General features: G+C 37.7%; 1 protein-coding gene across 3 annotated transcripts in view; it reads left to right on the top strand.

Annotated features, from left to right (window-relative positions):
* Nucleotides 1-15,149, top strand: part of kcnab2b (potassium voltage-gated channel subfamily A regulatory beta subunit 2b) — a 71,700-nt gene that overhangs the window by 18,514 nt on the left and 38,037 nt on the right. Inside the window, exon 1 of one of the 3 annotated variants that reach the window (XM_079803067.1) lies at nt 2,638-3,097. The exons of 1 other annotated variant lie outside the window; for it this stretch is intronic. In XM_079803067.1, the coding sequence (XP_079659193.1) occupies nt 2,712-3,097 (386 nt within the window). In that variant the 5' untranslated portion in view covers nt 2,638-2,711. Of the gene's footprint in view, nt 1-2,637; nt 3,098-15,149 lie in introns of those variants that run through there. One more of the 3 variants, XM_079803068.1, reaches the window with a different exon arrangement.

Below are 15,149 nucleotides of genomic sequence, written 5' to 3'. Positions count from 1 at the left end.
TGTAGAGCTTTTGCCTGGTAAACTAAGCTGTGGAGAATGAGCAGAGGTTTTATTTGTTGTAGTAGATGTGGTCTACAATATGTAGATTTGATCTCTTTCTTGATCGATTTGGTGAGATCTGATGCTACTTTTATGATGGAAGAAGAGTCATTTTGGAACAGAACTAGAAATTCTCATGAGATGTGGTTTCAAATAATTTGAAATGAACAAGCATGATTGTATACAGTACATGGGCCATAGATGCCGCCCTGTTCTCAGTTACACTATTGGCATTTTGTGACCGGTGTAGATTCTGAGGAAATGTTCTGCTTTTGAAGTTAACTGTCATAATTACTTACAATAAACCATCTATTTTTAATGATGTTACGTGGATGTTTGTTGAGTCAATTATTAAAATATGTTCTAGGGATCCAGTTCTTTGCACGAGGAGTTCTCGTATATCATTTTAAAAGGATTTCTGGTGTATTTTGTCATCACCAGTCAGTGTTGGTATTGTTTGACTATTTTTAGCATGCCTCATGAAAATTGCACACTATTTTATAAAAAAAATCAAAGGCAAAGATAAGCAGCATCAGAACACTTAACTTGTTCTTTTTTTTTTTTTTTTTTTTTTACTAATTTTTTTTATTCTTTTCACTATCATGCTCTTTATTAACCATGTGGTCTCTTTGGTAACCAACAAGTACACTAACATTACAAAAATGTATCGGGGCAAAAATGATTCTGTGTAGTTGAAAGACACCACTGCAAAAAGCCAGTAATAAAATTCTAATCATTTATAACAACTTATAATTTTTTTAAAATAATTTTTATTTACACAATACATATTAAAATCTATTACAGTTGTGGTCAGAATTATTGGCACCCCTGGTAAATATGATCAAAGATGGCTGTACAAATCAATCTGCAATGTTTATCCTTTTGAAAAAAAAATCGCAGAAAAAAAAAAAATCTAACCTTTCATTGAAGTAAAAGAATTGAAAGTGGGGGGTAAATCACATTATGAAATTGTCCAGCTATGACTTCTTTTCAGGAGTATAAATATGAGGAAACACAAAGGCCAAATCCTCTTAATCATTCATCACAATGAGTAAAACCAAAGAATATAGTTCTGATGTGCAGCAAAAGATTGATGAGCTTCACAAAATAGTAAGTGGCTGTAAGAAAATAGCTAAAGCATTGAGGGTTTTTGGGAGGGTTTCAAGAAAAATCCTCCTCGTTCATCCAAAAAACAAACTCCAGCATATTCAGTTGCCAGACATGACTGGAACTTCAAAAGGGACCTGGTTTTGTGGTCAGATAAAACAAAACAAAAAAGAGCTTTTTGGCAGCAATCCCACCAGATGGGTTTGGTGCAAACAGGGATAAAAAGTACCCCATGTCCACGGTTAAAAATACTGCTGGATCTTTAATATTGCGGGCCTATTTTTTTTTTTTGCTGGAGGTCCTGGACATCTTGTTCTGATACATGGTATCATGAATTCTTGCAAATACTAACAGATAAAAAATCTGAACCTGACGGGCCGTGGATCTTCCATCAGGACAACTATCCAAAGCAAACATCAGAAGGATCTGGAGAGATTCTGTATGGAGGAATGGTCTCTGATCTTTTGTCAGGTGTTCTCCAAACTCATCAGGCATTATAGGAGAAGACTCAGAGCTGTTATATTGGCAAAAGGAGGTTGTAAATAGTATTTGATAAAAGGGTGATGATTATTATGGCCAACGTATTGTGGAGAAAAGCATTTATTTCATAATGTGATTTACCCCCCCCCCCCCCCTCCCCTTTCAATTCTTTTACTTTAATGAAAGGTTTGATTTTAGCATTTTTTTTTAATTATAGATCAAAAGGATAAACAATGATGATTTATTTTTACAGCCATATCATATTTGATCATATTTCCAATAATTCTGACCACAACTGAATGTTCATTTCACTACTTGGAATCATTTTGAACATATTATAATTAATATTTTATGGCAGATTTTAATAGTTTAAGTTTGAAAGTCTGGCCCTGGGGGTATTGAAATAAAATCTGTAAATAAACAGGTAACAAAAATAAGTGATGAATGATTTTTGTGTAATCTTCATGACAAAAAGAAAAAAAGAAAAAATGTAAGTTCATTTGAATAAAAATCAACCACAGGGACAAAGTTGAAGAAACATCCATACAGTATAGACACATTTGATATTTAGGCCTCTGTGCTATCTTACAAGAGAAAAGTACATCATGTATGCTTTTAGGATTCGGGCCTTTGTTGGGGTCCGTGCCAGTCTATTTTTTGACTGTCATACCTTAGGAGGCTGATTTAACAGACTGGATGCTGGATAGAGGCATTCGGGTTTCTCCAGAGCAACTGCGAGGCCTCACGCAAACATTCTTCACGCATGCCTGAATGTCCACTCATATCTGTTGCTTGATCATGCATGTGTATGAAAGAAAAAAAAGTCCCATTTTGTGAGCACCTGAATTATTGTACGAAGATCGTCCGGTTTAAATTTGTCATTGTATTTGAGTCCCACAGGGGAAGAGGGGCTGGGAGGGTGACCTCCTGAATGCAGTGCATGGACGTTTGAGTACGGTGTTGATTGCTATGGGCGGCGGGTGCTATTTAAAGCAAAGGCTCTGACCTGCAACAGTCTGCTGGTCTCTGTCATGCAACTCGCTTCACTCTTGTGTCTGTGAGACCCTGTCACCTGGACGCAGGGCATGTTTGGAACTCACAGAAGCAGTCTGACTGAGTTGCGGGTCGGGCACTCCGGCCCCCGCCTCAGTCGCCAACCTAGTGTCCCCTCCGAACCCCTGCAGATCCCCAAGAATGGACCGCCAGGGAACAGCGTGCGAAGGAGCAGCAGCATTAGCAGCAGCAAGATGCTGTCCCTGTCCTTCAGCGAAAGCATGCGGAGCGACATCGACCGCTACCTGTCTGACCAGGGCCTGTACCCTTTGCGGCAGGGTGGGGGGGAACTGGGTGAGATTAGGAGTCTGCGAGAGGTACGGGCGGCCGCCCAGTTCAAAAACCTGGAGGACTTTCTGAGGACCAATGGAGTGTCGCTACAGGAGTCCATCTCCTTCCAGACTGGCATGAGGTACAGGTAAGGGCCAGAGAGGATGCAAGTCTTGCTTTGTAGTTTGGGATTGAGTTTCACAAATGATGATTAGCTCGATGATTGATGATGAGGCTGATAATTATTTGAAAAGATATGGTCTTGGTCTTCAAACCAGTGTTCATTTAGGATATTTTACTTAATAGTATTTTGAATTAGCTTTTATTTTTCATTTGAATTACATTTTTTGTCAGTTTTTTATGTGCTTTTGGTCTTTTATAGTTTTAAGTACTTTAACTTAAGTTAATTGACAAGGCAACAATTTTTCAATATCGTTGTTTTTTTTTCTTTCTAATATTACATTCTATTTTATTTCAGCTTTTTCAACTGTCAAAAATTACTTTATAATAGTTTTGGTGGTAACACTTCACAATAATGTCCCATTAATTTACATTCTTTAATTCATTATCTAACATTAACTTACAACGAGCAATAAATAATAGTTTGTTACAGTATTTATTAATATTTGTTAATGTTATAGTTAATAAAAATGTTCATTGTTAGTTGATGTTAGCTCAGGTCCATTAAATAATAGAGATACTTTTAATGTATAAGTAAATGGATACTAGGATACTTTTTCATTATTAGTCCGTGTTCTCTAAAGTAGTTCAATATAATGTTAACAAACGGAACCTAATTGTAAAGTGTTACCGTTTTAGTTAACAATTACAACACTGTTTTTAACCGTTCTTAAAGTCTATCAAAGCTGGTCATCATTTTGCATACATCGTACCTCTTGGTCTATTAGTCTATTGGTTGTCACTTTGGAGGTGTAATGGAGTCTGTTTTGGCCCGTGTTGTGTGTGTCTGTCACACGGAGAGAATAGCAAGTGTTAAGCAGAGACTGGAGGCGGGTCTGGACCAGCTGTGTGACTTGGATTAAGTGCTTTGCTTTTGGGAAGGCATTGGTCCCATGGTGGCCTGCTGGTATAGTGCTAAGGTCTTCACATGACTGTCCCTTCATCAACAGACCAGACATATCAATATATCCATCAGAAATGAGGTAGAAATGTTAAGTGTTTTTGTAAGTGACACTTTGTTTTAATGTTGCAGTGGGAGCACTTTGAGGTTCAATTCATTAACATAAGTGAATTCATTATAGGTATAGAGAACTAACCAGTTGTATGACATTATTTATTATTAATCTTGGTTAAGGTTAATGATAACATTTTGCATTAAGGTCTCATTTATTAACTTTACAGCAGTTCATGTTTTACAGCATTTATAAATCGTTGTTAATATAAGATGTTCTGTGTTTGTAATTAAATAATGCATTATAATACATTAAATAATGCTCATTTATAAAATTTTAATATAACATTAATCAAACTTAGATAAATAAATGCTGTAAATGTTAGTTCATTATACCTACTGTATGTATTAATTAATGTTAATGAATCAAATCTTATTATGAAGTGCTACCACTTCAATCATAAATCATTACTAATTTACCTGTACATTTTATGTTGTACTATTTTCCAGTGACTGCCATTTTTCAGACTGGCATGTTGTTGCTGAATTGAAGGCAGTTGTCTATTTTCTACCTGCTACCACATGCTCTCAGGTCATACATATTGGTCTATTTATTCACTAAATCCATCATCAACTTCATCATGTGTAGTTTGGCTTCTACAAGCAGACCCGTTTGGACTGTTGTGCCAATTGAGTCCACCAGATGGCAGAAATTGCACATCAACTTGACATCACATGTGCTGCTACTGTATGTCTTTGTCAAAGACAGGACTAGTGAGTTCATTTGTCAAGTTCAATTTTCATAGAATAACTTATTTATAACCCTCACTTTTATGGATTTAAGACATCCAGTCCTGCTGTGATTCACTGTTTGTCCCAGAATCCCACCGTAGTCTGATAGCAGCACAATGCAATTTAGCTGTCATCCCTAGACTCCTGGACTTGAATGTAATCTTTTAACCTACAAGAGTAATAATTAATAACTAATTAAGTGCAGAGCAGGAGGGAGTTAAAGCCCATGCCTCTGACGATGTCTCTTTGTCTCTGTCCTGCAGAACTAATGAGGCAGGCCTCTTTTCTGCTCTACTTCCTCTTCAATTAAAGGCCGCCGCTCATTCTGTCTCTTTGTTTTTCCTTCCGTGTTTCCCTTTTATTTTTTGTGCGGTATTTCCCCTTAGGGGAATTTACTCTGGATTAAACATGAATATCTATAATGTAGCCTAGGTTATACATAAATGCACATATAGTGAGGGTCAATTTCATGTCTTTGTATTTATGTTCTCATTTTAATGCAGCAGCACTCGAGCTACATAAACCACATTTGAGAACGATCCAAAGAGCATCTAACACTTCAATGGAAGAAAGAAGTAATAGTAGGAGAATAAGTGCATTAAAGGGTTAGTTCACCCAAAAATGAAAATTCTGTCATTAATTACTCACCCTCATGTCGTTGGACACCCGTAAGACCTCCGTTCATATTCGGAACACAAATGAAGATATTTTAGTTGAAAGCTGATGGCTGAGAAAGGCTTCACACAGGCCTCCATTGGCATTCAGTACATTGACACTTCCAAGATCCATGAAAGGCACTTAAAACGTCGTTACAAAGTCTATCTCACCACAGTGGCTCTACAATAATCATACAATGCGACGACAATAGTTTTTGTGCGCAAAAAAAAATCAAAATAACACCTTTATCCAACTTGTTCTCGACTTCCGTGTATGCCTCCACGACGCATGCGCGAGAATATGACGCAGATCCGGCGTTCGGACATATGACCCAGAAGCGATTTGTTTACGAGCAGAGGAAGACGCGCGTGTCTAAGCTGTTGGATTCTACATTGATCGTGCTTTAGGTCTCGGCGTAGTGCTCAAAATGGAGCTTAAGTGTGTATTTCATCGATTCCCGAACACCGGCGCTACGTCATATTCTCGCGCATGCGTCGTGGAGGCGCACACGGAAGACAAGAACAAGTTGGATAAAGGTGTTATTTTGATTTTTTTTTGCGCACAAAAACTATTGTCGTCGCATTGTATGATTATTGTAGAGCCACTGTGGTGAGATAGACTTTGTAACGACGTTTTAAGTGCCTTTCATGGATCTTGGAAGTGTCAATGTACTGAATGCCAATGGAGGCCTATCTGAAGCCTTTCTCAGCCATCAGCTTTCAACTAAAATATCTTCATTTGTGTTCCGAATATGAACGGAGGTCTTACGGGTGTCCAACGACATGAGGGTGAGTAATTAATGACAGAATTTTCATTTTTGGGTGAACTAACCCTTTAACACATCCTGCAGTCCGGCATAATCTCGATACATCAGACTAACTGGGATAATCATATTTTAGAAAAAGGGCTTTCTGCAGGCCGATACTGAGCTAAAGAAGACCCATAAGACATGGTTCACTGGGCCTGGATTAGACGGTGCTATAAAGCTGCCTCAAATGGAATAGATTCAATCGCATTTTTGTCTTTCCTTTATATGAAAGTTGCTTTTGTATTCAATTTATATCTCCTGTTCAAGGTGAAGCATGGATTCTTAGTATCTCTCAAGGTCAAGGTCGGTTTTTGTGTGGGTTCTTTAGCTTTTTTGCTTTTTGTCAAAGCTTTGTGAAAAGTGCTAAATCCTGCATAAATGCTGTGCATTTGAGCTGAATAAGTGATTCTATTCAAACTGATCATATGTAACAGTATGAGGAGATAAAATATGCAGACTTACTATATATGAAGTGTAACTAGGGCTGCACGATTATGACGAAACAATATATCTAACTACTATGCACTAACATGTAGATCATTTGATACAATGCACTTATTGTGTACTTACATTGTACTTATATTTGAGAAAAAAAACCTGCATGTTACTATGTAATCTGTAATGAATTGTAATTACATTTATAATTACACTGTAGACCCTACCCATACCTCGTATCTAAATTAAAATTAAAATTGATTTAGTATGTTCTTTTGTTCTGTTCAGTAGTGCTGACGGACTGGCTGTCCCCTCCAGGTCTGCCCAGTAAAAGGCCAGGCTGTATGAATTCATATTTAAAGAAAGTGCAGTTAGCTTTTTTTGAGAGCGCCTGGAAGATGGAGCGATGGAGCAATGTGAGAGAACCGCAGGCACTGTAGCAGTGAATTAAGCTGCTCATGCAGCGTAAGCTTGAAACGGGAGACCCAGCGTTTCATCCTTATAACTACTGCCCTCTAATAGATCTTTTATGGAGTTGAGTTTGTGCAGATCCTAGCAATCTTATATCAGGAATTGTGATACAGTATCTTATGAAGTATATATTTATTTGGCCCCACTTTATATTAGGTGGCCTTGACTACTATGTACTTTCATCAAAAAATAAGTACAATGTACTTACTGTGTTCAAATTGTATTGCAAAACCCCTTTGCTGATATTGAGGTGGGATACGGGTAGGGTTAGGGACAGGTGTGGTGGTATGGGTAAGTTTAAGGCTAGGGTTAGTTGTAAGGGAAGTGTCAACTGTGTAATTACAAATGCAACTACAGAAATTAATTACAGATGTAATTACATGCAGGTATTTTTTTTATGTAAGTACAATGTAAAAACATGTATGTACACAATAAGTGCATTGTATCAAATTATTAATTAAAATGTTACATAGTAGTTAAGGCCACCTAATATAAAGTGGGTCCATTTATTTTACTTATAAAGTAACTACCAAAAGTCTCTTGCTTTTAACAAATTATAAAGTGTTATAAATTGACGTTTGCAAATGAAGTAAATACATAAAGAAAACTTTCATGTGTGAAACAATAAAAAAAAGCTTTAAAAAGCCTTTACAAAATGTCTGTGTTTATACTCAAGTTTTCCCATATTTACATTGAAACTTCTTGTACATGCACAGAATGGATGTGGGCCTTAAAGTCAAACATGTGGAGAACCACTGTTTTATATAATACATTTTACATTTTCAATATGTTCTCAAACTTTCACACTTCTCTTTACACACCATCTGAACATTTTCTTATATATAGACCAAGACAGATGTCAGATTCACAACGTCTGCACTCTGCACCTTCTTAGACCTGTAAGGTTTTCCTTTTTTCCTACGGTTGCTTTTGTGCGCATCATTAACAGGAAGAAAGATTTTCTGCAACATGTTCATTTTAATTTGTTGATCATTACACTCTTGATTTTCCTTGCTTTGCAGACCAGCTCAGCACCATTGAATTGCAGCAGCTGTAATTGCTGTCAGTGTTTTGCTGCAGTAATTGCAATGCTGTCCACCTGGTGTGTTATTACCTGCTCAGGCTCTCACACACAAAATACTACTTTATAAAATCAAGGGGATGCATGTTTTCTCTTTTTCTAAGCTTGTCTGTCCACATGACTAAATAAATATGTTTGTTCCACCTATAATCTTTGAAACACAAACTCTCTTACACTCATGATATCTCTAGTATGGAGCCACACAGCGGTTGACATTGAGAGGCAAAGCAGTCGCTCGCTGCTATATAGAGTTTGATTTTGCATTAGAAGTCTTCTCGCTCCATCATAGGGAGCAAAGGGGATGTTACAGTCTAATGAGATGTAGCTTATGTGAAAAAGACAGCTTATATTAATCATATTTATTTATGGATTTAGCACTAAGTTGTGCACTATATTGGCAGGCACATTTTCTGGGAAGCCTGTCTTGTGTGTGTGTGCACTTAATTCTCTTTAATGTCATCAGGATTGCAGAGCTTTAGGATATGTTGAGTCTTTTACAGTAACCTCCAGGGCTCTGACAGAACACAGTTATTGTAAGACTCTAAGATGCTGGGACGTCTGGGCTAAGGAACGAGAAAACAAAGGATGTTTCGGGGAATTAACATTTGAACTCTCTTTTGTGAAAGTGGCATCCCCACCCGAGGCTCAGCCACACAAAGTCAATCACCTTAATTTACATTTTATCCCCCTCACCCTCATATCTCTTCTCCACATGATGAAATTCACCCAAAATCTATATGGGTTATATACAGTATTATGTGTGGAATAATTTGAAACGTCTCAGTGCGACTGGTACAAAGGTCTCACTCCCACAAAAGTAAACTACGGTAACAAAGGTTTTAAGAGCAGAGATATTTAGCTTATTGTGGTGGGTGTGTCCTCTGCCAATTGGTCTTTACCTCCTGTCCTCAATAAGATGTAAATTACAAGTCTACAGGACTTGATTAATGCAAATTTGAAAGAGTCTTGGTCTGAGTATTTAAGGGATGTTGCAGAAGGGTCAGGGCGCGATCTGTTACACAGGTCAGCCTGTAACACTGAGTGTATTCAAGACAATTTTCAGTTCTTTGTAATTTTGTAATTTTCAGATGTCAGGTATCCATATTTTACTCTTTACTTCAGAGCATTTGATGTTATGTATTGATTATCTTTGAATTGATTATGTAATCTGTATGATACATTTAACCGACTAATAATAAATTGTTACATTTGATTTATTCTGACTTACTCTGAAATGATTGACTTTAGTACAGTGTATCCTACCGCAAATCTGAGACCAGGGTTAAGTACATACTAGATCTCGGATTGTATGGAGCATGGGGCGCATCTAACGAGATTCTAGATTTCTGACTAACTGCTCGACTTTAACGAAGTTGTTATGCCGTCACATTCACTATAGGGGACCAGATAAAATACTTTTGAGATAATATGGCATTATTTTATGGTACTGGCCATAACCTCTGGTTACTATTTAAGCTAACTAAGTTGTTATATAGGCGACTGTAGGGGGCTACATGGGAAATTTGTAACAATAGCAAGCATGGGGCGGCATTGTTATATCACTTTAGCCATAACCTCTCGTTAAGGATCAGACTGGCGAGCTTGTGTTTGTGGGCCTGCATAACGGCCGGTGTGAGGACCCTGTGTGACTCTTGAGAATCGAATCAATGATTTCAATAAGAGCAAAGAGTTAAATAGAATAACCAAATGTGTTGTTAAATTGTTATACAAATGACCTAATAACTAATTGGCATTCTAACCTAAATTCGAGGTCATGATAAAATGGAGTCAGATAAAGGTAAATTGGAATTACATTACTTTGCCCTGCTGAAAAGACAGCACGTGTAGAAACCTTCACCCGCTAATCGGAAACCATTGCTGGGACGATTAGGATTGGGCGGGTGTTACATTATAAATATACAGTACATGATAAGTGACTTTATGAATACCTCCTTTTTTTTAATCAATTTAAAGATTTAAGGTTACAATTTATATGACTGTATAAGGAGTATTTTTTGGTGTTATATAAAGGTACAAATATTTAATGTGATCTCTGTTCATTAGAGCAAAAAAATTCTGTATGTTTGAGTCATCACCACTGATGAGATAAAGTTCTTGATTGATTCCCGCTGAGAAGCCTCAGGCAGAATGAGTTGACGTGCTCTTTTGTTCCATTCTCCTGAACTCAGGGCTTGAGCACTCTCAGCTTATGGGTAATTCACAGCATTAACTGCCACAATTAATGTTCAGGCACTCATAAAGTCTGTCTTACAAAGAGCTCGCAGAGGTTTTGTGTATATGAACCTCTTAACAGATCTGAAGACATCATTGATTGTGCTAAATCATCTGTTAAAGGAACCGGCAGTTCATCCAAAAATGAAAGTTCTGTTGTTACAAACCCTTATGCTATATTTTTTATGTAGCGGAGGTGGATGGGCAATCAGACTCTGATGCAGAAATAACCTTAATGAAATTCATACACTACAAGGTTGAGAATATAGTGCATAGTTATTAGTGCATAGTGCATAATTTGCCATTGTGTAACTTTGTTTTAAAAAGTGTGTGGGACAGGTGTGTGTGTTTGGGGGGGGTGGGGGGTCTGATATAGCATTACTAATACAATGTTATATCAGATGTAAAATATGTAGCTGTGGCGAGCAGCGAGGCTGAGGGACCGTGAGAGCGGTACGAGGCCGCGCTCATTATTATGATGATGAGCGCCAGCTGCGTGCCGCATTGGCCTCGTCTCTCGCGGAGGAGTGACGGGAGTATAAAGGAGGAGCGACGACAGTGAAGGACGAGAGAGGACCAGGCCTGGATTTTAATTTGTATTTTTATTTATGATTTTGTTTATGTATGTCTGCGGCAGTCGTCCGTGAGGGGCTGCCGCTTTTACTTTTACTTTCACTTTGTTTGTTTGATTAAAGTTTATTGTTTATTGTTAAAAATAAACATAAACACTCCTCCGCGAGAGACGGGGCCAATGCGGCACGCAGCTGGCGCTCATCATCATAATAATGACCGCGGCCTCGTCCCGCTCTCACGGTCCCTCAGCCTCGCTGCTCGCCACAGTAGCCTACAATAACAATTGCAGAAAAAATAATATTACGATTTATTGGAGCATGCCAGTCTACAGTTAATGGTCAGCGGTCACTGCATAATTCCTCAAATATTTTCTGGCTGGAACAACATGAGTAAATACTGATAGAAGTTTTTTTTTTTTTTGGATGAACTACTCATTTAATCCACAAAGTTGTGAATCGGATGTGGATGATAGAGTTGTTTGTGCTCTGAGAAGTAATGGTTAGGTGTATGCGTGTACTTATGATGAGAGCCAGAGCCCTGTGGTGAAGCTCACCGTGAAGAGACTGAGCTCTGCTGCGAGGTGGGAGATGATTGAACGGCTCTGCAGGATTTTCCAGAGCTTATTTGACTTTGGATAAGTGTGGAGTTAGGCTTCAAATCAAAGGCAATAGGAGGGAGAGTTTGACAGTTTAAATGGAGAAGAGGTGTTTGAAGTGCTTGGAGGTTAAAAGCAAGGAACAATGGGAGATTATTGCTTTCGGAGACCTATGACCCCAGCCAAACCCTCAAATGACAGGGCATCTCCCTTTAAGAGAAGAAAGGAGGATCTCTCCATTTTTTTCATGTTTCACGATGAAGTCATTTTCTGTTCACACTTTGTACCTCCTGTCGTACTTTGAAATAATGACAAATTTGTCATGTCAAGCAGTAACACCATGTAAAACTGTTTAAAACCAATAATTCATTTGGGAGACAATTTTATCCAAATAAACTTACAATGCACTTCAGGTATACTCACACACTTATAGTCTTGCTCAAAAGTCAAAAATCTGTGGAAACCGTGAATAATTTGAACAAAATAAGAGGGATATGAATAATACATGCATACGAAATGCATGTTATTTTTTATTTAGTACTGTCCTGAATAAGATATTTAACATAAAAGATGTTTACATATAGTCCACAAGACAAAAAATAGCTGCATTTATAAAAATTACCCCGTTCAAAAGTCTATGTGCCATTGATTCTTAATACTGTCTGTGTGTCGTTTCCTGGATGATCCACGGCTGTGTTTTTGTTTTGTGATGGTTGTTCTTGAGTCCCTTGTTTGTCCTGAGCAGTTAAACTGCCCAATGTTCTGCAGGTCCTGCAAATTCTTCAGTTTTCCAGTATCTTTTGCATATTTGAACCCTCTCCAGCAGTGACTGTATGATTTTGAGGTCCATCTTTTCACACTGAGGACAATTGAAGGACTCAAACACAACTACTAAAAAAGGTTCAAACATTCACTGTTGTTCCAGAAGGAAACACGATGCATTAAGGGAAATGCATCGTGAAAACTTTTGACCAGGATGAAGATGTCCCAATTTTTCTTATTTTGTTTAAATATCTTTTTTTTTTTTTTCAATTAGTACTGCTCTTCGGAAGCAACAGAAGATAATTACGTTTTCCGGAAGACAAATTAAGTACAATTTACCTTGATCTTCAAATTCAAGGCTCTTAGTGCATTGTCTTTCCTTCTGGACAAACAAGGGACTCATGAACAACCATCACAAAACAAAAAAACTGCCGTGGGTCATCCCGGTAACGACGCAGTATTAAGAATAAAGGGTACATAAACTTTTGAACGGGACATTTTTTTGTGTTGTGTACTATATGTAAACATCGTTTATGTAATGGTGGTCCAGTGGGTTAAACCATGGAACTGATACGCAGAAGGTTGCTGGTTCGATCCCAGCGGTCACCACCAGTGTGTCACTTTACTCCATGTTGCTCCAGGGGGATGGGCACTGTAAGTCGCTTTGGATAAAAGCATCTGCCAAATGCATAAATATAAATATGTAAAATATCTATATATTTGATATATTCAGGACAATAGTAAATAAAAAATAACATGCATTTTGTATGATCGGTCTTATTTTGTTAAATTATTCACATTTTCAAAGATTCTGCAAGGGGTGTGTAAATTTTTGAGCATGTATATATATATATATAGTGATGATGATATATATATATATATATATATATATATATATATATATATATATATATATATATATATATATATATATATATATATATATATATATATATATATATATATATATATATATATTAGTGCTTAGCCAATTTATTACACCACCTGTCATAATAAAGAGAAAATATTTTAGGAATCTGTCAAAATGTTATTGTCATTTATTACCCAAATAACAAACTGAAAGAACTAAATAGTCTTTATTCACACATAATAACAAGAAAAACTTGCTGGCATTGTTTTTATATTGTTTTTGTACAGTACTTTTCCACAGTCTCTGTTGTTATTGACTTCCAAATCATTTCTAGTGGTTCCCAAAGACTTGCTTTTGATGAAACTTCTATCTTTGAATCCACTAAATCCCAAATTTGTTCAATAGGATTCAAGCCCGGACTTCGACTTGGCCAACTGTGACTAAAGAGCTTACACATACTGGTGGATTAACCAGAAACATGATATCAAAAATTATTTTGATTATCATTAAAGGTCCCATGGCATGAAATTTTCATTTTATGAGGTTTTTCAACATTAATATGAGTTCCCCTAGCCTGAATATTGTCCCCAAGTGGATAGAAATGTTGATCGGTGTAAACCCGAGTTCTGGCTGTCTCTCTCTGCCCTTGAGAAAATGACAGGCCAGACGAGCCAATCCTGAAGTCTCCTGGTTTGACGTCCAAGCAGGAACGGTTTCCTCCCTTTCCTCCGCCCAGAGAATCTGGCACGCCCATGCAAACGCTCGAGAGATCATTGCATCATTGCTTGTGAACGAGTGAACGCTGGCAGTTTCTCAGTGTTTGGATGTACAAATGAAAACAGAAGTCTTTTTTCAGTTCCTTCTGATCTGTGATCAGTGATTTCTGATGTGTAGCTAATTATTTATTATTCGTGCACACACTGCGGCTTCTCTCTCTCCCGACAGAACGGTGTTTTCGTCTTTTCTATCTTGTGAGTCAGTGTTTTTGTACGTCCTCGTCGCGTCTATCGGTTCTAAAATGTGCATACAGTCATGAGTTTCTGCTCAACATCAGCACATCTTTAGAGATAAACCTCACACACGCCGAAGCTCGGCCTTCAACATCCCCGACCCCTAGTACTGCATCTAGCCCACAGCGGAGGCACCAAACGCGGCGTGAGATTAAGCAGAAGGGGGGTAAGCGTGAGGGTATCCGGCTAGGCTAGCTAGCTTTCCCCACAATAAACTGGATTACATTCGATTACTGCTGTTGTGTCTTTGTTTGCACTGTGTACTCAACGCGTGTGACTGACGCTTTTATTTTATTTTAAAAATAATGCTATTATCAACACTTACTTTTAACTCGTTCATCTCGACAGCTGTAATGGTACTTTGCATGTGTTACAAAGTTGGTAATAATGATGAAGACGGACTCGGTGTGACTGGGACTCGTGTTTATTCAGAACTCTCAGATACAAACACAATAAACTCGCGCTGACTGACAGCACTCTCATAACTCAGTAGTTACTATAAATAACTTTGTTAGCAATCGCTGAGCTCAGTCTCTGGTACATTACTGATGTCCGGTTCGCGAACGATCTTTCTTTTGAACCAGTTCTTTTTAGTGAACCGAATCAGTTCACCAAATCGGACTGAATCGTTCTAAACGGTTCGCGTCTCCAGTCAGCGCTGATCCATAATTTACTAAAGTTACTAACTTTCTGACATGAGTGACAGTCCCTCCGACTAGAAATAGACTAATAACCTGAAGTATATGCTGTAACTACAACAGTTCAGACATGCTGAGAACTG

This window comes from Gobio gobio (genome assembly GCF_949357685.1).
Source record: "Gobio gobio genome assembly, chromosome: 21".
NCBI lineage: Eukaryota > Metazoa > Chordata > Actinopteri > Cypriniformes > Gobionidae > Gobio > Gobio gobio.
Note: the sequence above shows the minus strand (reverse complement) of the source record. Positions and strands in the feature narration are given on the sequence as shown.